The sequence below is a fragment of the Stigmatopora nigra genome, chromosome 7 (assembly GCF_051989575.1).
Source record: "Stigmatopora nigra isolate UIUO_SnigA chromosome 7, RoL_Snig_1.1, whole genome shotgun sequence".
NCBI lineage: Eukaryota > Metazoa > Chordata > Actinopteri > Syngnathiformes > Syngnathidae > Stigmatopora > Stigmatopora nigra.
In genome coordinates this window covers 14,516,062-14,538,552 of record NC_135514.1, presented here as the reverse complement: position 1 = coordinate 14,538,552, position 22,491 = coordinate 14,516,062, and the positions used below count along the sequence as shown (strand labels likewise).

At 36.9% G+C, this 22,491-nt stretch overlaps 1 protein-coding gene across 1 annotated transcript; it reads left to right on the top strand.

Moving 5' to 3' along the window:
- Window positions 1-386: 386 nt before the first annotated feature.
- stk40 (serine/threonine kinase 40) lies at window positions 387-21,504 on the top strand. Its single transcript, XM_077721650.1, has 11 exons — window positions 387-614; window positions 7,131-7,257; window positions 8,965-9,050; window positions 11,078-11,221; window positions 11,557-11,781; window positions 11,870-11,922; window positions 14,565-14,680; window positions 16,506-16,650; window positions 16,881-17,000; window positions 18,269-18,353; window positions 19,393-21,504. The coding sequence occupies exons 2-11, from the start codon at window positions 7,140-7,142 to the stop codon at window positions 19,627-19,629; spliced, it is 1,329 nt and encodes a 442-aa protein (XP_077577776.1). The 5' UTR covers window positions 387-614; window positions 7,131-7,139; the 3' UTR covers window positions 19,630-21,504.
- Window positions 21,505-22,491: the final 987 nt, after the last annotated feature.

Genomic DNA, 22,491 nt, shown 5'->3' with positions numbered 1-22,491 from the left:
TTAAGAAGCTTTCTGCCATTTTGACTGGCCTTTTATTGTGGTGTGCAAACGGAATTTGGATTTAAGGGGCTTTATTTTCCATCGTGACTGCCAGTCACTGTCGTGCAAAAACTGACTCACTAAGTTAAAGTGAGTGGAATGCAATGTGTATTTGTTCATAGCGTGAACATTTAAACGCGATTTTTTTTTAGTATGAAGCATTGTTTCTTGTCCAGACATTAGAAACAAGCCCAAGGTTTGTAATCGTTTTACACAATGATGTAATCCCATCCTGTTCCATTACGCAAATAGAAAAAAATGTCATCATCGACCAGCCACTCGTTTCTGATTGGCCGAACGTGCTGTCAATCTTGTCGAATAGAACGTGCGTCACATCCGTTGTCAGGTGGCGCTGTCGCTGTGGAAAGATGCGATCAGCGAGGAGAGAGCGGGCTTTTCTTCCTTAATTGCTCCTTTTTTGGTCACAAAAAGGAGGCGAAAAAACACCAGACGACCCGCGACGGTTCGTCCGGAGCCGTCGACAAGCAGAGAAGCCGACCAACCGGAGAATTGTCGACGTTGTAAGGGCGCAGGACGACGCGAGACTTGATCTAACCCGGCGGTTTCGGCTCGAGGTAAGCTAGCGAGTTAGCTTCGGGCTAACCAGCTGTATGTGGTTCCTACTTTGATTAAATGGACTCTCTCACTCTCTGACTGACTGGACGCGCGTCAACAAACATTTTACAAGTCTTTAAAATCGAAATAACCTCGCTCGATATGCTATCATTCTCTAATAACGGCTATAAAGTTATGAACACCAAAAACTTGGTAGTGTAGCGTGCCCTCTTTGTGTGTTTCTCTGTTACCGGTTTAGCTTCCAATTCGGGAATGTCAACTTTAAATCCATTAAAACTTTATTTATAACGTCATTTTTGCATTACAAAAATGTATATAACATAACGTAAGGAAACCTGACATGTTTCATGTTAAGTGTTTGTTTTAATGTTTAAAAGGACTTGAAAAGGTGCACCAAGACTATTTTCTTGACCCATAAAAACGAATTTATATAAAGTATAGTTATTTTTAGACATAGATATTAATTAGTAAGCCAAGGCACGTACAGTAATCAAAGTATCGCAAAAATGTACTCAAGACAAACGAGTTCTGAAAACCTCAAAATAATTAGCTAATTACACTTAAACTGAATTCTTCTGTTTATCACCTCTGCCCACAAAATATGTTTTTTTCAGTATATAAATCATTAACATTACAATTAAGTACAAGTATATTTGAGTATGGATTAAATACTAATTACCTTTTGGCAATTTAGGCTGGTGCAGGTGTTCTTTAAATCAGTGTTTTGAACCACTTTTTGCATTATTAAAAATATCAAAATAGCTGATGATCTTCTATATTAACATTATAAAGTTGTTCCAATCCTAGTTTTATTAACAGGAATTAAGTAATTGCCCCAAGTTAATACAAAATTAGATTTTTTCATACAAAAATTGATGTCTGCAAACAGTCATTTCGACTGATGTTAAAATAATTAATTTTATTTTAATTTTGGACTTTTTCTCCCAAAAATATGTTAAAATTTTTCCTCACTGATACAAAAATTGAAGCAACTGAAACCAAACAACCGGAAAATGCCTTTGATATCGTAATATTATGACTTTTATTCCTCCCAATATTACCTCAAGCAACTAGCGTTACTCGAGAAGCCATTTTGTGCCTAAACAGACTTTTAACCTCGACTAAAGTTGAAGCCCTGTTTACTTTACGTTAAAAAAAATAATAATCTCATAATATTACAATTTGAATCTTGTTAGAGAACAATATATTTCAATTTTAACATTGTAATAGTTCCATTTTAATCTCTTAATATTGATGTTTCTCTCTTGTATTATTACAATGTATGATTTATTTGTAATTTCCTACTACACATTAGTTGGGTAACACTGTTTTAAATTTAGCCATAACTGCAGATTAGGCTTTTATAAATCATGGTCAGGCTAATTTTAACCAATGGGAAAGCAATACCGTATAAACACGGCAGGAAACGCGAAACTCCGAATGGAATTGTTATTTTTAGCTGCTTTCACGCGAGACAACCTGCAAATAAAAAAAATGATGCGACGCGGCTAACATTAGCATTTTACATACATTTCACCTCCATATTCATAGTTTTAATAGGTAGTACAAATGTGTTATTTTGAAGGGAAAATCTTAAGAAAAATCATCAAACATGGTATTTCTGAGATACTGTTTGAATCTAGAGTGTTGCTTACACATAGACAAATTCAAAAGGGAAGTCATGTGACCAGTACAACCAGGAAGTGTGTCTGTAGGAGTCTAGGTAAGATGGTGGCGCCCTGAGTGAGTAATGACAGGCACAGGTAACTGACTTTTTTCAGGTTTTATTCAGGATAGGTTTTTTTTTTTGGATTTCATTCATAGACGTCAAAATAAATTATCTGTTTATCTTTTATTTTGAAATAAGTGACCATATCGGTCATCTTTATTATGGGCCTTGTTTGTCGAAATATACCTCGTATTGTAATTTTTTTTGTTTGCAACCAAAATACTAAAATATGTTGGCTTTAAATTGAGCTCAATATCATACATAAATAGCTAAAAATTGGATTTAGACATTAAAATCTATCAGTTTTAATTTAAGCTTTGTTTAAGTTGCCTACTAATAACACAAAACAGTTGTTTTTATTTTTTTTGTTTGCAACCAAAATACCAAAATATGTCAGCTTTACATTGAGCTGAATATCATACCTAAATACCAAAAAAATTGGATTTAGACATTAAAATCTATCAGTTTTAATTTAGGCTTTGTATAAGTTGACTTCTAACACAAAAAAACTTGTTTTTATTGCCAATCAAAATCTACTTTTAATTCCACATGAGTTATCTAGTCTCATTATAATATGTATTATAATAATATAATTATATATGTATTATAATATGCTTTAATCATGTATTTAATGTTTTTGAGACCAATATGTTCCCGTGCCAAAAAGTCCTGTAGGCGAATCTAGCCAGGACGCCATTTGTGTTTGATTCACTTTCTATTTAAGGGCGCCGTCTTGTCCCGTGGGCACCAAAAAAATCGCGCCTCACCCCCTCACGCTATTTCCGCGCATCTATCGCCCACTTTTCGGTCTCCAAGACTGGTTCGCGAAGAAAAAAAGTCACCGGGACGACGACGTCATCTAGGTCGGCGGCGCCGCTGACCTTTTGCGTATTTTCTTTTATTATTTTATATATGTCTCAGGAAAGGGGGTTGTCTGGTGTTTAGCGGCCATGTTTGTTGCCTTCAGGTAGCCATGGCTCGTTGCGTGATGATGGCTCCTCCCAGTGAATCATTTACATTGCTTCAAGGTTGACGGATGATGATAATATGGCTCAAGTTTGTTGTGCGCTGACCCGCGTTTTTTTATGGAAAAGCTTGTTGTTCGGGATCGCAGGAAAATGGAGTACTTTAATGGGTTTTGGTTACTAAGTTTGAGATTTGTTGTTGTTTTTTACGGATTAAAATGCATAACAGTCAACCTCAGACAATTGCTTTCCATATTAATGATTGCAATTCCCCTTATTAAGCAATTAAAGAAAAATATAGAAATGCAACAAGGCACATATTTACATGCATTTTCTCCAAAATGGATGAATTGCCCAATCAGTATGCACTAAATTCAAGATTTTGTAGATGTCGCAGATAGTTTGACTGTTTGGGTACATTGCTTGCTGACACGCTATATTTATGTAGTGAAAAATGTGCTCATATGATGCTTAAAACAATATTAGCACTCAATGAACACATTTTCGTCTACTAAAGTCACCGAGATGATCCGGATTAGTGCCAAAATGGCTGAAACAAGGTCGCCTTTACAAAAAAAATAGACTTAAAAGTTGTGACACGGCATATGAAATCTGTAATGATAAAAAAAAAACTTATAAAAAAACAGGAAAAACGTGTAAGTTCACAGGTATAAAAATGAGTCACCAAAAATGTCCACTATTTGGATAGCATTCACAACAATAGACTTTAAAATAATTTTTCAACCCGCCAGGTTTATAAATTATGCTCCCAAAATACAATATTTTGCCCTTAGGTAACCCAACACTAATGCATATAGTTTTAGTCATAAAAAATGGGTCATAGTCAATGTACCCTCTAATTTTTCGTTGGTCTAGGCAGAAAGACAACCTTCCTGTTGTAGTAATTCAAAATGTAGTATTTATTTTTTTCATCTAAATGTGCTATCAAAATGTTAAGAGGCAAAAATTAGCATGCTTATTCGTTAGCAGAACCGACTCTGGATCAGTCAAGAGCATATGGCGTAAAATTGGCGACTAAATATACGATTTTTGATGTATAATTGACAAATCTTTCAGAGTAAGTCGACAAATTAAAATACAAATCGACTATCTTTCTCAAACATAATTTTTGCATGACTTGGCGTCACGGGGCGGCTTACACCGTCCGGCTCAGTCCGTCTGTCAGAAATCAAGATTCTCCCAGGCGATGACTCGTAGGGACGGAGACAGATGGGCGAGAGACATGACAATGACTCGTTTGCGCTGTCTGGAATTGCCAACATACAAAAAAAAAAAAAGCCTGACGGAAGTGAGAAATGGCCGCCACGGACAACTGTCGTCGTCTCCGCTAGCGGCCCAAGGTGCCAACTGGCGAGTGGCGTACCGACCCGTCGGTTGAAAACACTCAAGAGTAGAAACCCAACGAGTTTGACTTCCCACATTCTCGGCATGCTGTTGAATCTGCTTTATATTACAGTCAAATTCTGCTAGGGTGAGTCATTGGTGTCTGTCCATTGAATTTAAAGTAGTTTAGTTATGACTGGGTATGTACAGTCAATCTTCATTTGTGGTGATGCGAAGAATATATATATGTATATATATGTTCCAGATGTAGCCATAATGGATACAAATCTGTCTTGAATTAATACATACTGAATCCCAGTTTTATCTAAACGCTTAGCCAAAAACCGTATTTTCACCACTATAAGGCGCACTTAAAAGTCTTACATTTTCTCCAAAATAGACAGTGCGCCTTATAATCCAGTGCGCCTTATATATGGAAAAAAAACAAAAACAAAAAAGCACCACTGTCGGATATTAGAAAAAAACACAAATGCCTGAACTGAAACAATACTGTTAAATATGCAGATCAGCCATCTTAGTTTACAAAATCTTCCATCATATAGCTCCTCCCCCACTGCAAGATTTTTTACAAAAAAAAATCCAAAACATCAACGATGGCTGGCTCTAGAGGTGACTGTAAAGTAGTGAGTGAGTGCTTCATACCTGGAAGTATGAACTGACAAGATAAATTGTAAAATTCAGCCATTTTAAGGCAATTTTAACAGTGCGGCTTATATTTGAGAAAATATGTTAAGTCAAATTAGAGTATAAATCCCAGGCCCTCCCCAATTAAATAAAAAATGATGCGACTTATAGTCCGAAAAATGCGGCAATACAAAAAAAATGTACTCTACATCTGTTCATCCTTATACAAACAGCTGTAAATATACATAAATGTCATTGGAATTGCCTATTTAGACCTGCAAAATTGAAAATAATAAAATAATAATGTAATAATGACATTTAGTAAAGGCAATTGTAAAAAAGAATAAGAGTAACAGTATCGCCCCTTAAACAAATGTCCTTTATTAGCAACAGATAGCAAACCTGAATCCAAACACCACTGCTGGTTATATGCGGAACTTCACTTTTCCTCTTACTCATTACACACTTAATTCCCATACGCTCAAAAACCCAAGTTCCCTTTTTTTAACCACCCGAAACCATCCACAACTGCTTTAACACCCGCCTCACAACCTCGAGGGCACATACGGTCGTCTTTTATGACCGTGTCATCACCTGAACATTTAAAACACGCATCTCCGTCCAAGTCGAAAGCGATGAGTCATCGTTGCTCGTTCTCGCCCATTAAAAACTCACTGCTGTTTTTTTTTTTTTTTTTTTTTTGCTGGATTTACGGCACGTGGGTCGCGTGACGGGGAGGACCGCCGATAAGCCGCTAGATATTCGGATCAAAAAACGAAGATTAAGAGTGGAAAGGATCAAGTCAGATACTGTTTTTTTGGGAGAAAAAAACGAGGCTTGTTGAATGTGGGTTTGTTTTTCTGGATTTTTTTCTTTTTGTCAGGATTTTTTTTGTCAGCTAGGGCGTCATCCTCGACACCTGCGGCCGTTCTTGTGAACATAGTCGTAATGGGTCTCACGTTGGCGTTGGGGTGTCGGTAAACGTGTGGGAGGGACATTTTAAATGGGTCGGGAGGAGTTGACCCATGTTTTACCTTCATGGCGTCATGCCGTTTTCACCTAAGCTTGCACAATGTTTTTTTTTTTTTTTGGGAGAATTCCATGTAAGCATTCATCCTAATGGGATTTTGATTTTTTTTTTTATAGAGGTAAGATAGTAAGCATAATCGACCGGGAGCGGTCTATCAGGTTTTTTTGTTTTATTTTTGTGACTATTTTCATGGTATGCTTTTTTTTTGGTGGAAAAATCGCGTAGAATGACATAGACAAATGTTTTTGTAACTTTTTTTGTAAATGTGCAATACTAAAAATATATTTTTGTACTCCCGTGATTGAGTAAGATTCCAAATTCCTAAAAAAAAAACATAAACCACTAAAAATAAACTAATTGAAAGAACATTTCATGAATTTTGCGACACAGACGGGGCGCAGACACTTACAGAATCCTGCCTATCAACACCCTAATGGGATTTAGATTTTTTTTATAAAGGTATCATAGTAAGCATAATCGATCAGAGGCGGTCAATCAGGTTTTTTGTTTTATTTTTGTGACTATTTTCATCGTACACTTTTTTTTTTTGGTGGGAAAATGGCATAGACAAATATTTTTGCAACTATTTTTTGTAAATCTGCTGTACTAAAAATATATTTTTGTACTCCCGTGATAGAGTAAGATTCCAAATTCCTTAAAAAAAGAACCATAAACCACTAAAAATGAACCAATCATGAATTTTACGATGCAGACGGGGTGCAGACACTTACAGAATCCTGCCTATCAACCACCTCTGGTCCAAATAAATATATTTATGATTTTTTCCCCCCCTCCCCCACAGAGCTCCAGTATGTCCAAGCGGCGTGCGTCGGAGAGAGGGTCCGGAGAGACATCGGGCAGGGCCGGCAAGCTGCAGTGTCCCGGGATATCTGGCAGCAATGCCAAGCGAGCCGGACCCTTCATCCTGGGTAAGGAAGTCCACTTGAGTGGACACAGTTGGAAAACACAACCTGTTTTCATCATACATACTTTAGATTTTTTTTTTTTTTAAATTAAGGATTTTTCAGTTTTTAGTATGGACTGGTGGCTTTTTAAATGTTTTTTTTGTAATTGGTGTTGTGTAGTAGTATTTTCTCGCATATAAGCCGGATTTGCGTATAAGCCGCACCCTTAAAATTGCCTTAAAATCGCTGAATTTGACAATTTCTCGCATATAAGCCTCCATTTTAAAATTGCCTTAAAACCGTAGAATTTTACAATTTCCCTCGTATAATCCGTACCCTTAAAATTGCCTTAAAATCATTGAATTTTACCATTTTTGATGATTTTTTTTGTTTTTTTGTGACAAATACGGCTTATATGCGAGAAAATACGGTAATTCGATCAGGTCATTTAATAGGGCCTTGAGATAAATTTATTTTCTGTTTATTTCAGCCTCTGCTAAAAATAGAAAAGTGAAGTCATTTGATGCGAAAAAACTCATTTGCCGTTAGCATGTAGCATCAGTAAGCTAAATGAGCATTTACTACTGCATGTAAAGTTAAACATAAGCTAATGTAATGTTCCATGGTTTAAATAATTACCAAAATAATCCGAATATGAATGGTTTATAGGGGTGGAAAAGTCATCGGCAATAAAATTGTGACTTGGAACACCCTAAATTTACATGTTTAATGTGTATAGCCGTTAGAATTACTACTTAGTGTCGTGAAACTATTTTGTTTTGATATCCTTGTAGTTTCCATAGTTATTTTCACTTCTCAATGAATACTACAACTTTTGTTTTCATCGCCGTAAATCTAAAACATTCTTCGTGCACTTTTTTTGAAAGTTTTGGTCTATTTTAGAGGGTGTATCTTCGTGCCAGACTTTGGTTGGAAGACAACAACACATTTGTTATTGTGTCCGAAATATGCTTGTCTGAAATAATCAAAACATCGCATGTGTCTGCATGTGTTTTTGTGTGTTTTCATGTGTTTATTTTTTTTCGTGTTTTTTTGTGGGAGGTTTTGTGTGCTTTTGTGTTTTTGCTTTTTGTGTTTTTTTTGTTTTTAGTTTTTTTGTGGGGGGTTTTGTGTTTTTTTGTGATTTTTGTGGGTGTTTTTGTGTTTTTCGTGTTTTTTTGTGTTTTTTGTGTTTTTGGGTGTTTTTTCGTGTTTTTTGTGTGTTTTTGTGTGTGTGTGTACGCCTGAGACAACGATGCAAGGAATTTAGCTGATGGCCATTGACACAAGCTTATGGAAGATGTTTTTTTGTGTTTCTTTGTGTTTTTGGGTGTTTTTTCGTGTTTTTTGTGTTTTTTTCGTGTTTTTTTTGTGTTTTTTGTTTTTTGTGTTTTTTGTGTGATGTGCGTTTGTGTGTGTGTACTCCTGAGACAACGACGCAAAGAATTTAGCTGATGGCCATTGACACAAGCTTATGGAAGATGCACTTACTTCGCAGTCCCGAGGCCCGCCTGACACATCTCGTTTACTCTACGAGCCATCTGCAAAAGCGCCAAACTAAACATTGCGCCGGGGGTGTTAATGGCCATGTGTGTATGTGTGTGTTTTTTTTTTAATGAGTACACACACACACACACACACACACGCCAGCCAGTACGTTCCCTGCCTTTTGGTCACGCAGCTGCTCTTGTTTCCATTTATTTATTTATTTTGTGGATGTGTTTTTTGCAGGGTCTCGTCTGGGCAACTCACCCGTACCCAGCATTGCGCAATGTCTGGCCAGGAAAGATGGCACTGATGATTTCTACCAGCTTAAAGTAAGTGAGGTCTAACTTTCAGGTCAAGTGTCTATTGGTGGGCACGTGAACTTTTCACCTTTTTTCATAAAAAAAATATTGTTTTGGACTTGCAAGCTCCTCCCCCTTCCCCATGCGTGGAATCGTATCATGTCAAATCCGAAATAATTTCTTGGGGGGTTTGTTTTTGTTTCACAACTGCGTCTATAAATTTTTTATTATTATCATTTATTGACAGATGAATCAGCAGTTTTTTTGGTAGTTGATTTTGCCACTTTGTTAGCCTGAATATTGTCAAAACGACTTTTTGGGGCTTTTTAATATCTGATTTTTTTGTTGTTTTTGTTGTTTTTAATTGGTATATTTTTAGATTCCTTTTTTTGTAGGATAAAAACAAAATATTTTTTATTTTGATATGATTATTTTATTTTAATATTTTTTTAGTTTGATATTTATATTTGAAGGGGAAAAGCTGTAGATATAGTTTTTTTTTTAATTTTAGTTTGTAATGACAAATAAATATTTTTTTATATTAAAGGATAAAACTGTTAAGATTATACTTATTTTTCAAATAATTTTATTTGTCTATTTAATGTTTTTAAAAAAGCTAAAGCTAATTTAAAATGTTAAATGCATATTCATTCATGTATTTTACAATCAAATCAAAATAACGAAATACATTTCCCAGTAAAAAAAAACCCATAAGTTATATAAAAATATAAAAAGTCACAACCTGGCAAGGTAACTTCAAAAACATTACCCAATCTAAGACATTACACATTCTTATTGCACAATGTGCTATATCTTAGCTTGTGCAATATCTTAGAAATGAAAGGAATACAAATGAAGGCAAAACAGAAAACGACTATCATCGGAAAATATGAAAACTTTATTTTACAGGCCACATAAACTAACCTTTGAGTTTGACACCTTAGCTCTAGACATTCCAAACGTTTAGTGACGCTTCGGTGCTGACAAATTCCTCTCCCAAAAAACTACAAATCCCAAAACTCCCAATTGCCTCATTTTCAAATGCTATTCTATTCATACAAATCAACCATTCATCCCATTCAAACTCCTCCAATCTTAGCATTTTTCTGTCTAATCTTTCTTCAAATAAAAAGTACATAAACTACACCCAAAGTGGCTTTTAAAAAAACCCTCAAATGAGAGTTTTTCTGGGATGTAAATGGAAGCCAGAACAGTTAACAAAAACGCTACTCAGCTTTTCTCAGACTACCGTATTTTCACGACTATAAGGCGCACTTAAAAGTCTTAAATTTTCTCCAAAATAGACAGTGCGCCTTATAATACAGTGCGCCTTATAATACAGTGCGCCTTATAATACAGTGCACCTTATAATACAGTGCGCCTTATATATGGGGGAAAACAGAAAACCAAAAACGAAAAAAACACCAGTGTCGGATATTAAAAAAACACAAACGCCTGAACTGAAACAATACTGTTAAATATGCAGATCAGCCATCTTAGTTTACAAAATCTTCCATCATATAGCTCCTCCCCCACTGCAAGATTTTTTACAAAAAAAAATCCAAAACATTAACAATGGCTGGCTCTAGAGGTGACTGTAAAGTAGTGAGTACTTCATACCTGGAAGTCAATAGCAATTACCGTATTTTCACCACTATAAGGCGCACTTAAAAGTCTTAAATTTTCTCCAAAATAGACAGTGCGCCTTATAATACAGTGCGCCTTATATATGGAAAAAATGTCATTCATTGAAGGTGCGCCTTATAGTCGTGAAAATACGGTACATTAGTTGAATGACTTATTCAAGTCATTTGGTCAAAGTTCAGCTTATAACTGTACTGGATTTTTTTACATTTTTTTATGTTATAAATTCCGACACCTTCACAAAAAGCCTCGGTTGACCTCCCCGGGGCAACGGTTTGTCTCCAGCCGTCATCCCACGCTTGAAAAGGTTTCAGTGTCAAGGCCAAGGATCATCTTCAACTAGCAGTCAACTGTCAAAGCTGCACCCGCAGTTTGAACCTATGGCATTCATGATTTCTCCATTTTTTTTGTAGATTTTGACGCTAGAGGAGCGAGTGGAATCTGCCGGCGAGACGCAGGAGGAACGGCAAGGGAAGATGTTGCTGCATACAGAATATTCCTTGCTGTCTTTGCTGCATAACCAAGATGGCGTGGTCCACCATCACGGCCTTTTCCAGGTACTGTGGTGCCTCAAGATATGAGCTTATTGCATTCCGGGACTGAGCTCGTATGTTGATTTATTCGTAAGTCAAATGAACTTATCCCATAGAAATGAACTTAAAACGTCCGTCGTCCACGCCAAGTGTCTCGCTGAGTCTTTGGACTCGACAACAAAAAGACATTCAATATATAGTCATGAAAAATAAAAAATCAATAAATAGTAATAAATAAATAACTGGTCAACATAAAAATAAGTATTAGTAGAACTAATACGTCTTGATTAGGTCTTAGGTTCAAAACTCGAGTACTGAGACAGGTATCCTTGAGTCTGTTTGTTTTGGCTGTTATGCAGGACCGAGCTTACGTGCTGGCGGACGACCCGGAAGCCGTGGAGGTGCGCAAAATGAAGAAGCGCATCTGCCTGGTTCTGGACTGCCTTTGCGCGCACGACTTTAGCGACAAGACGGCCGACCTCATCAACTTGCAGCACTACGTCATTAAGGAAAAGCGCCTGGGCGAGCGTGAGGCCATTATTATCTTCTACGATGTCGTGCGAGTGGTGGAAGCCCTACACAAGGTCAATAAAATCTCTATTTTATTTTATATATTCATACAAATACGTTCAGATCATGTACCGAGAACCTGCATGTCTTTTTTGTCTACAGAAGAACATTGTCCACAGAGACCTCAAACTGGGAAACATGGTGCTCAACAAACGGTAAGATTTCCAAATAAGCTTTTGTTGTTGTTGTTTTTTTGGCCAGTATGTCTAGCAGCCGACACGGCACCCCCGAGCAGCAGCGGGTCACATTCTTATCCCGACAGTGTGATCAGTCATCGAAAGACGACTCATTGGCCCGCTTCCTGTCTGCGGCTTGAGTAACTCAACTGTTTAGTTAGCTGCTCGCATAGAGGCGGTGCTTCCGTCTGCAGGCACAGAATTTGAAAATATTGCACGGATTATAAAATATTGCACAGAATTTTAAAATATTACATAGAAATCTCAAATATTGCACATAATTTTAAAAAATATTGCATAGAATTCTAAAATATTGCTTAGAATTCTAAAATATTACGCAGATTCTAAAATATTGCACAGAATTATTTAATGTGCAGAATTCTAAAATATTGCAGATTCTAAAATTTTACACAGATTCTAAAATTTTACACAGATTCTAAAATTTTACACAGATTCTAAAATTGTACACAGATTCTAAAATTTTAAACAGATTTTAAAATATTACACAGAATTCTAAAATATTACACAGAATTCTAAAATATTACACATTCTTAAATATTACACAAATTCTTAAATATTGCACAGCATTCTTAAATATCGCAAATTCTAAAACATAGGCACATAATTCTATATATTGCACATAATTCTATAATATTGCACAGATTCTAAAATATTGCACAAAATTCTAAAACATTGCACAGAATTCTAAAACATTGCACAGATTCTAAAATATCAGACATAATTCTAAAATATTGCACAGAATTCTAAAATATTGACCAGATTTTCAGAATATTACCCAGATTCTTAAATATTGCACAAAATTCTAAAATATTCCACAGAATTCTAAAATATATCAGATTCTAAAATATTGCACAAAAATTATAAAACATTGCACACAATTCTAAAATTATGCACACAATTATAAAATATTGCCCATACTTCTAAAACATTGCACACATTCTAAAATATCACACACATTTCAAAAACAACACTACCCATGACATATAATTACGAATCTCCCTACCTAACTCAAATTGCTCTCCACATGCACACTTTCCCCTCTTCACACCATCACAACCCCTCACACATTCTCATCCACTCCTCCAAAAAAAAAACCTCATCCCAATTAGTCCAATTCATAAAAAAAACACTTTCTGCAAATATCAACAAGTGTAATCTCAACCCCAAGACCCCATTGACCCCAGTAGCAACCAACGATGATCAAACAGTGGAAGCCTTTTAGTCGGTCGGTCGGGAGGGAGGGTGGCGTCCATGGAACAGTCCTTCCATGGCGGAGACAAAGGAGGCTTGCCAAAGGCTTCATAGCTCAGAGCTGACTCACACACACACACCAATGCATGTACACACACACACACACACACTCTCTCACACACACATACTCAAACATTGTCATCATTTATTTACCCACCTCCCTCTCCCCTCTTTTCCTGCCTCCATTGTCCAAGCCATTTGTCTCCCTTTGTCATATCCTTTTTCACTTTTCCCGTCATGGCCGATTCGATGTCCCTCCACCCCGATTTCGATGTCCTCTCGCTTTTTTTTTTGTACCGTTTTTTCACGACTATAAGGCACACTTAAAAGTCTTAAATTTTCTCTAAAATAGAGGGTGCGCCTTATAATCCAGTGCGCCTTATATATGGAAAAAAAAACACCATTGTCAAATATTTAAAAAAAAACAAACGCCTGAAGTGAAACAATACTGTTAAATATGCAGATCAGCCATCTTAGTTTACAAAAACTTCCATCATATAGCTCCTCCCCTACTGCAAGATTTTACACAAAAAAATCCAAAACATCAACAATGGCTGGCTCCAAAGGTGACTGTATATCATACCTGGAAGTCAATAGCAATTACCGTATTTTCACCACTATAAGGCGGGTTTAAGTCTTAAATTTTCTCCAAAATAGACAGTGCGCCTTATAATACAGTGCGCCTTATATATGGAAAAAACAGAAAACCTAAAACGAAAAACCACCACTGTCGGATATAAAAAAAACACAAACGCCTAAACTGAAACAATACTGTTAAATATGCAGATCAGCCATCTTAGTTTACAATATCTTCCATCATATAGCTCCTCCCCCACTGCAAGATTTTAGACCAAAAAATACAAAACATCAACAATGGCTGGCTCTAGAGGTGACTGTAAAGTAGTGAGTGCTTCATACCTGGAAGTCAATAGCAAAAAACCCTAACTCTAAACCTTCCCTACCCCCGCATTACAACAAAAACCCATAATATACAATTCAACATCCGTATATATTATAGCACCACTTTAGAACACAAAACATAATGTACAATTACACCCGTTCAGTATACAGTCATAACAATGGGTTATCTTTCTTATTACAAATTCGGGAAGCCATTCAACTATTCAACAAGTAAAATAAATAATGAAATATCTATAACATAAATTCCTTTCTATAACTGTCATAGACACTATACAGGCCTAAGGTAGCTTAATGGATGTTGTATCCAGTCTAAACTAGTTGTGACATCCCCAACCTGTGATTTTTAATGTAAATTAAACACTCAAATTGTTAAACAAATGCTTTTTCTTCTATCTACACATTTTAACATGTCTCATGTTCTTTTGCAGGACACACCGAATCACCATCACCAACTTCTGCTTAGGAAAACACTTGGTGAGTGAAGACGATCTCCTCAAAGACCAACGAGGAAGCCCCGCCTACATTAGCCCTGACGTGCTAAGTGGTGAGTTGCAAGAAAAGTTGTACTAAGAACTGTTGCATAACATTTAAAAGCTGACTAATACAGGTGGAGAGACAACATAATTTCATTTTTTTTGTGTTTTAAACACACTTTACAGTGGAATTTTGTCAAACGGGACTATGACTGTACTTTACAACGGAAAGTAGTTATTGATGGCTTGTTAGGACTGTACATAAACCCCGGATTTTAAAGTGCGTGTCGACATAACGTGACTAGCGTGCAATTAAAAGCAAGCTTCAGTCAGTGACTCACACATTGATGACTCACTACAGGGAAACTACTCCCTTTATAAAAAATAAAAAAAACCTATTATTGTGCCTGTTTGTTTATCTGTGTTTGCTTCCGTGTTAGTTTCTGTGGATCTTACTGTCTTTGCATGACTTGGTGTGTTAATGTAGACTTGGTGACAAGTGTCAACTGATTGCATGACTCAGCAGATTTGCATTAATCCGGAAATTTCAGCAATACAGTTTTTGCATGGCAACGTGCTTGTAACATAACAAAAATTTTTAAATATACTTGGATTATGATGCAAAAACACTAAAAAATAAGTTTAATCTAACCTTACACTAGACTTAATTCTAATTTTATTTTACATTTTGATACCTTTCTTCTCCCGGGTTGGCTCTATTAGCCCCGCCTCCATCCTGACTTTTAGACAACCTATCAGGGGTTGTTTGCTTTTGTCTTCCCTTCAAAATATTCCCAAAATGATGCACAAAAATGTCCTCACAATAGGATAACACACAAATGAGAAATAGTATATACTCCTCTCGTATTAGCGAACAAGCTCCGCCCTTCACACTGACTAACGAGGAAAAAAAAACACTGAAAAACATCCAACGCTCCGCCTAGTGCTCTTAGAGACATTACACGAAGGCGTTACGACCAGAAAGACAGTGGCCATGATGTTTTTATGAGCAGCCTCTCACGTCCGCTGTATTATATCGTATATAAAAAGTTATCTCATGTCTCAAGATAAATATTTGCCCAAAATTTTACACTTATCTCTAATTGCTTGTATGTCAGGGTATTAGTGTGTATGGAAAATATGGACTTGGTTTGTTTACCATTGCTCATCTAGTTAATCATTACACTATCCATGATAATAAGGCTGAAAGTTGTATTTGTTATGAACAAAATATATATAATATACTGTATTTTCACGACTATAAGGCGCACTTAAAAGTCTTAAATTTTCTCCAAAATAGACAGTGCGCCTTATAATCCAGTGCGCCTTATATATGGAAAAAATGAAAAACGAAAAACCACCACTGTCGGATATTAAAAAAACACAAAAACCTGAACTGAAATAATACTGTTAAATATGCAGATCAGCCATCTTATTTTACAAACTCTTCCATCATATAACTCCTCCCCCACTGCAAGATTTTATACCAAAAATCCAAATCATCAACAATGGCTGGCTCTAGAGGTGACTGTGGTGTAGTGAGTGCTTCATACCTGGAAGTCAATAGCAATTACCGTATTTTCACCACTATAAGGCGCACTTAACTCTTAAGATTTCCTCCAAAATAGACAGTGCGCCTTATAATAAAGTGTGCCTTATATATGGAAAAAATGTCATTCATTGAGGGTGCGCCTTATAATTCGGTGCGCCTTATAGTCGTGAAAATACGGTAAGCTTTGTGTTATACATTTTGCCCGTAAATTAGCTTCATAGTATATTTTCCTTTGAAATGTTTACGGCCATAGAACCAAATGAACCTGTTAGAATTGGTAAAATGCAAAATGCCAGTTTATAACTGTCCCTGAGATTTAAATATTGTTTTTTGATTGCTTTCAGGTCGTCCATATCGTGGCAAACCTAGCGACATGTGGGCATTGGGTGTGGTTCTCTTCACCATGCTCTATGGCCAGTTCCCCTTCTACGACAGCATACCTCAAGAGCTCTTCCGAAAAATCAAGGCCGCCGAGTACGCCATCCCAGAGTGAGTACTTCTGGGTAGAAACGCCTACCGAGAAAGTTTGTATATTTTCAGGTTTCAGGTTAAAGTCTGCAGTCGTACTCGAATGTTTCTAGGAAACTTAAAATCGGACTTCCCTTCTTAATTGAGTGCATTTTTGGAGTAAATTTCCAAGTTCTGAAAAAGATACATAGGTGTGCTGATGTTTTTTTTGTCAAAGAAAATGTGTCTAACATGACAAATGTCTACCACAGGGATGGCCGCGTTTCCGAGAACACGGTGTGTCTCATCCGAAAGCTGCTGGTGCTCGATCCCCAGCAAAGGCTGACGGCCAGCGAGGTGCTGGAGTCACTCGGTGACATCATCGCGTCTTGGTAAGTTTGCCCCAAGCGTTAAGCCCAATTACGATTTTCCGTGGCCTACCCTGGTCATTTTTTAGCCCTCCCATAGCTGCTCTTTTCGACCCTTTTTAAATACATCCCAGCAACACATAGTTAGCCTTAAATTGTTTTTCCATAGTGCCACAAAGCAAGGTTTTTGATGACGTTTGACAAAGAGGCGCTAGCATAGTAGCCGTAGCTAAATTTGCATATCTTTTACCGTATTTACTCGCGTATAGGCCGTATTTGTTGCAAAAAAAATGATGATTGAATCAAGGGTACGGCTTATATGCGCACAAATTAGACTTAACATGCACTATATGCCATAGCGCAATATCATTTACTGTATTTACTCACGTATAAGCCCCATTTGTCGCTAAAAATGATGATTATATGTGCGAAAATTTGATGTAACATGCACAAAACGCCATAGGGCAATATCATTTATCGTATTTACTCGCATATAGGCCGTATTTGTTGCTAAAAAATTATGATTTAATCAAAGGTGCAGCTTATATCCGCACAAATTAGACTTGACATGCACAAAATGCCATAGCGCAACGTCGTTTACCGTATTTACTTACATATAAGCCGTATTTGTCTCTAAAAAATGATGACTTAATCAAGGGTATGGCTTATATGCGCACAAATTTGACTTGACAAACACAAAATACCATAGTGCAATATCATTTACCGTATTTACTCACATATAGGCCGTATTTGTCGCTACAAAATTATAACTAAATCAAGGGTACGGCTTATATGCGCACAGATTAGACTTGACATGCACAAAACTGCCAGGTCACAAATTTACTCCCTATGAAATTAAAAATTGTGAATCAGGGCGGCTTATACGAGATTAATTATAAAATTCAATAATTTTAAAGTACGCAGAGGCGGCTAACATGCGAGAAATTACGGGACATCTAACATCCAGTGTTAGTGTTCCGGTTCTTCTGTAATGGCACCAAATTGGTATATATATGGGAAAAAAATGATTTTTTGGGGGGGCGGGGTATTCTCTAGCCTCTGGTGTATTTGTTTACTGGACCCAAAAATACAGACAGATGGTCTGTGGAGCGAAATATAAGAAGTGAATGGAGCTATTGATTTTCAATTTTAAGCTCATGGAGATTGTTTTCAAGACTATGAATCTATAAATAAGCTTTGTTCTAAAAGCCACAGGGTTCAAATGGAGTAGCGGTCGAGAATCTGAAAATGATGCACCCTTTTAACGATCACCCCCTTTTGTTCCATCATAGGCAGTCGGTTTCATCGTTAAGCGGTCCACTGCAGGTGGTGCCCGATATCGACGATCAGGTCAACCACCCGGAGCATCTACAAGAGGTAAAACAATTCATACATACTGATTATTACAAGAAAAATCGACATACAAGCTCAATCCTGGAAGGAATTAAGCTCGTATTTCGAGGTTCCACTGTACTTGAAATTGTATTGCAATGGCAAATATCATATTGTCATCCTAAGGCAGACATGGGCAAACTACTGCCCGCGGGCCAGATGTGGCCCATTATGCTTTTAATCCGGCCCGCCAACGTTTTCCAAATAATTTAATAATAATAGTTTTTTTTCCCAAGCAAGCCCAAGATGGCGCCATCTTGCGGAAGCCAGTGGCAGTAGCTCTGTCCACTGTTATTTGTTTTTGGTGTTTTTTTAGCCCCTCCCTTTTTTTAAATGACATTTTAATATTTCTTAATACATTCCTTTTGACTTGACTTTGTACTTTATACTTTTGACGTTACTTTGTACTTTATACGTTTAACTTTAATTTGTACTTAATATGTTTTACTTAAGAATTTTTACGTTTCTTTGTACTTTATACTTACTTTAATTTTTACTTAATACTTTTTACTTTACTTTGTACTTTATACTTGACTTTGTACTTTCTACTTTTGACTTGACTTTGTACTTTATACTTTTGATTTGACTTTGTACTTTATACTTTTGACTTGACTTTGTACTTTATAATTTTAACTTGACTTTGTACTTTATACTTTTGACTTGACTTTGTACTTTATACTTTTGATTTGACTTTGTACTTTATACTTTTGACTTGACTTTGTACTTTATACTTTTGACTTTACTTTGTACTCTATACTTTTTACTTTAATGATGAGTGATGAGTATGTTAATACTTAAATCCTTTTTTTCTGTTTATATTTCATATGTACTGTTGACGGATGCACTTTTTTATATGTATCCTTTCATGTCCTGACCCTGCCCATCTGTCCAATTTTTAAAGTCAATATGGCCCCCCCTGGGCCCCAAAAGTTTGCCCTAAGGGATATCTTTACAAATTGGCAATTTTAGACCGCCCACTTTCCGCTTTTAATCCCATTTAACAATTCAATTCTTTCCAATCAAGGCCAAAGTGACAGAAGAGTCATCGCAGTACGAGTTTGAAAACTACATGCGACAGCAGCTCCTACTGGCCGAAGAGAAGAACCCGTTCCACGAGGCCAACAACCCCTTCCACGGGGCCCAACGCTTCCTCAAGCGCCACTTCAACAGCCTTCCACCCGTACGCCGCCTGGGCCACGACGCCCAACCCGTCAGCCCGCTGGACGCCGCCATCTTGGCGCTGCGCTTCCTCCGCAAGTAGATCCAGAAAATCAACCAAGGCGTAAGGTAGGCTCATGGGGAACAACATAGGGGGGGCCGGACTATTTCACAAATAAGCCCCCGACTGGGTTCGCCTTGTTGTCACTGTGCAAAAACCTCCATGGCGTTGTTTTCTGAACCTCCTGATCCATACGGGACCACCCATATGTAGCAGCCCACTTTTTTTGGAATCAATACATCTCTTCTTCCGTGTTGGTAAACCACGCTGGCCGTTTTTTTACGACGGCGTCCATGTTTGACAAACAAAACGACAACAAATCCTCGACAATGAGGAAAAAAATGGAATAAGCTTCCCCCCCCAACCCCAATTTTTTTAATCTTTACGATCTCGGAGTAGCATTTTTAACTATCCCAACAAAGACTGGACCTTACAGAACAAGGTACCCCAAACTGGGCATCTCGTTCCCTGTGGAGATCTCTTTTTCTAGCATTAGGCAGCTAGCTAGCACGCGGAATTTCCCGGGAAGTCGCCATGCCGATGTCGGACGCCAAATGTAAACAAAACTTGAAAAGCCCCCACACGGGTGGTGGTACGGCAGGCCACAAAGGGAACCGCAACGACTTCCAGGCGATCTGCCCGACGATCTGCCCGGCGATCTACCCGGCGACCCGCCCGGCGATCTGACCGGCGACCCACCCGGCGATATGCCCGGCAACCCACCCGGCGATCTTCCCGGCGACCCGCCCGGCGATCTACCTGGCGATCCGCCCGGCGACCAGTGCGATTGGTTGGGATTATTATTTTTATTTTTTATTTTTTTCCAGGGTGAATGTGAATGACACTCGAGCGTGCACCCCCACGTGGGTTTCTCATGCCAGGGCCCCCCACTCGGCGGCCATTTTTAAGCTATTCTCTCCCTCTTCTCGATGCTTTTCTACTACGCGGTACTAACCCCGACTCGGCGAAAGATGGGAAAAAAACTAGACCGCCATGGGAAAGGGAGGCTACAGGTTAAAGTTCACTCTGTTAGACGTCCAATCAAAACCGGAAGGACAGACAAATGGATTGGATGTCTATCTTCGTCAATGACAACATCCTCAAATTTGCTTTCAGGCATTTTTTGGGCCTCACTGTTAACATTTGGTACACAAATGTATTCCCCAAAATGACAGGTGCACGTGTATAAGCCAATTTTATTGTGCGTGTATTTTTAATATTCTTATTTCTCCCATTTTATTGTTTTTTTTTTTTTTTTTAGCATTATACTACATGTTCTTAACAGATGACTACGGGAGTAGTACACTTCACAGTCTCTGTTAAGTCCATTCCATTCAAGGTTTTTGTCAATTTTCTTTCACTATTTTTTGCGTTTTTGGCGCAAAACCAAAGAAACGGCAAATGCCAGGAAAAATACTTTTTAGGGTGAAACGGGACATCAACCACAATTCACATTATTGGTCTTCAAATCCAGCCAATCACAAGTGAGTACCGTGCAGCGGAAAAGTGTCACATGATGTAATTTATCTGGCACACTGTGAAAAATGTACACCGACCTTTTGACCCGCTTCATTTTCTTTAAAAAACAATATTTTCTTTTCCCCCGCCAGACAGCATCCATCTTTTAATTCCCGTGTAGTTTCGTACTGTCATTTTTTTTAGTTATTAATCCTATTTTTTCTTTCTTCTAAGGAAATTTTCAGTTTTAATCTGTTTTTTTTTTTTGTTTTGTTTTTTTAGGCAAAGCCAACACCAGCAACTGTTATGGAATTTTGCCGCGGGATTTAACGTTCTATTTATTTCCAAAGCCCGCTCTTATTTTGATGTATTTCAACATGCATTTTTTTTATTTATTGTTCTCTCCCCAAAAACAAAGTCCACTTCCATCATCCTAAAAAAGTAGCTTCCCCCTTTTCCCACCAAAAAAAAACAAAAAACACGCCACATTCTTGCCATAAAAACTTCATTTTTACTCCAATGCCACATTTTAAGCTATTCTAATTTAAGCTTAACTTTTCATATTTTTCAATCTTCTTCCTTCTCAAAATTGCTCACTTATTTCAATCAAAATATTATAGTAAAACACGGCACATATTGACGATAATATCCCACAAAAATGCTAATTAGCGTTAGCATCGACTAGCTAATTGTACACATTAACCGTGCACCCCCCCTCCCTCACTTGCTCCATATTAAGCACGTTTAATTTCACAAAAAAATTGCTACTGTGATTATTGCAAAGCATGGAAATAGTGCAACTTTTTAATGCATGATTTGACACTCGTTTCGTAGCAAGAGTGGAAATGCTTATTTTTTTCACCACTGTTTCTACCACTCATTAAATATCATTTTTGGCCTAATATGTAATTTTTCATTTTTTTTTTTTGTAGCAAGAAAATTAAATTTTTCTTGAAATATTTCTTGATAAATTAGTTGGAAAAAATTGACTTTTTTTAATGGTAATGTTCGTTAAAAAATAGTAATATTACAAAAAAAATCACACTATTTTTCATCCCTTTTTTGCAGAATTGTACACTTATTCAGTAGCAAGCAGTTTTTTTTCCATTTTTATTTTCTCCAATCACCATCTCTGCTTTAAAGTACTGTAGTCGGGTATTTTTTTTTATTTTTTTTGGACATATTGCTGACATGTTTCAAGCGATTTTTTTTTCAAGTTTTTTTGATCAAAAAAATGTTTTTTTTGATCAAAAAATGTTTTTTTTGATCAAAAAATGTTTTTTTTGATCAAAGTGTTTTTTTTTATCAAAAATGTTTGTTTTGATCAAAAATGTTTTTATCAAAAAATGTTGTTTTTTTGATCAAAAATGTTTTTTTGATCAAAAAATGTTGTTTTTTTTGATCAAAACAATGTTGTTGTTTTTTATCAAAAAAAAATTTTTTGAT

What these genes read in the sequence shown, in the direction of transcription:
- stk40 (XM_077721650.1), top strand. Translation starts at nt 7,140, where the DNA reads ATGTCCAAGCGGCGTGCGTCGGAGAGAGGGTCCGGAGAGACATCGGGC. An exon ending in AGCCGGACCCTTCATCCTGG is followed by an intron (nt 7,258 to 8,964) that starts GTAAGGAAGTCC and finishes TGTTTTTTGCAG; the next exon opens with GGTCTCGTCTGGGCAACTCA. An exon ending in ATGATTTCTACCAGCTTAAA is followed by an intron (nt 9,051 to 11,077) that starts GTAAGTGAGGTC and finishes TTTTTTTTGTAG; the next exon opens with ATTTTGACGCTAGAGGAGCG.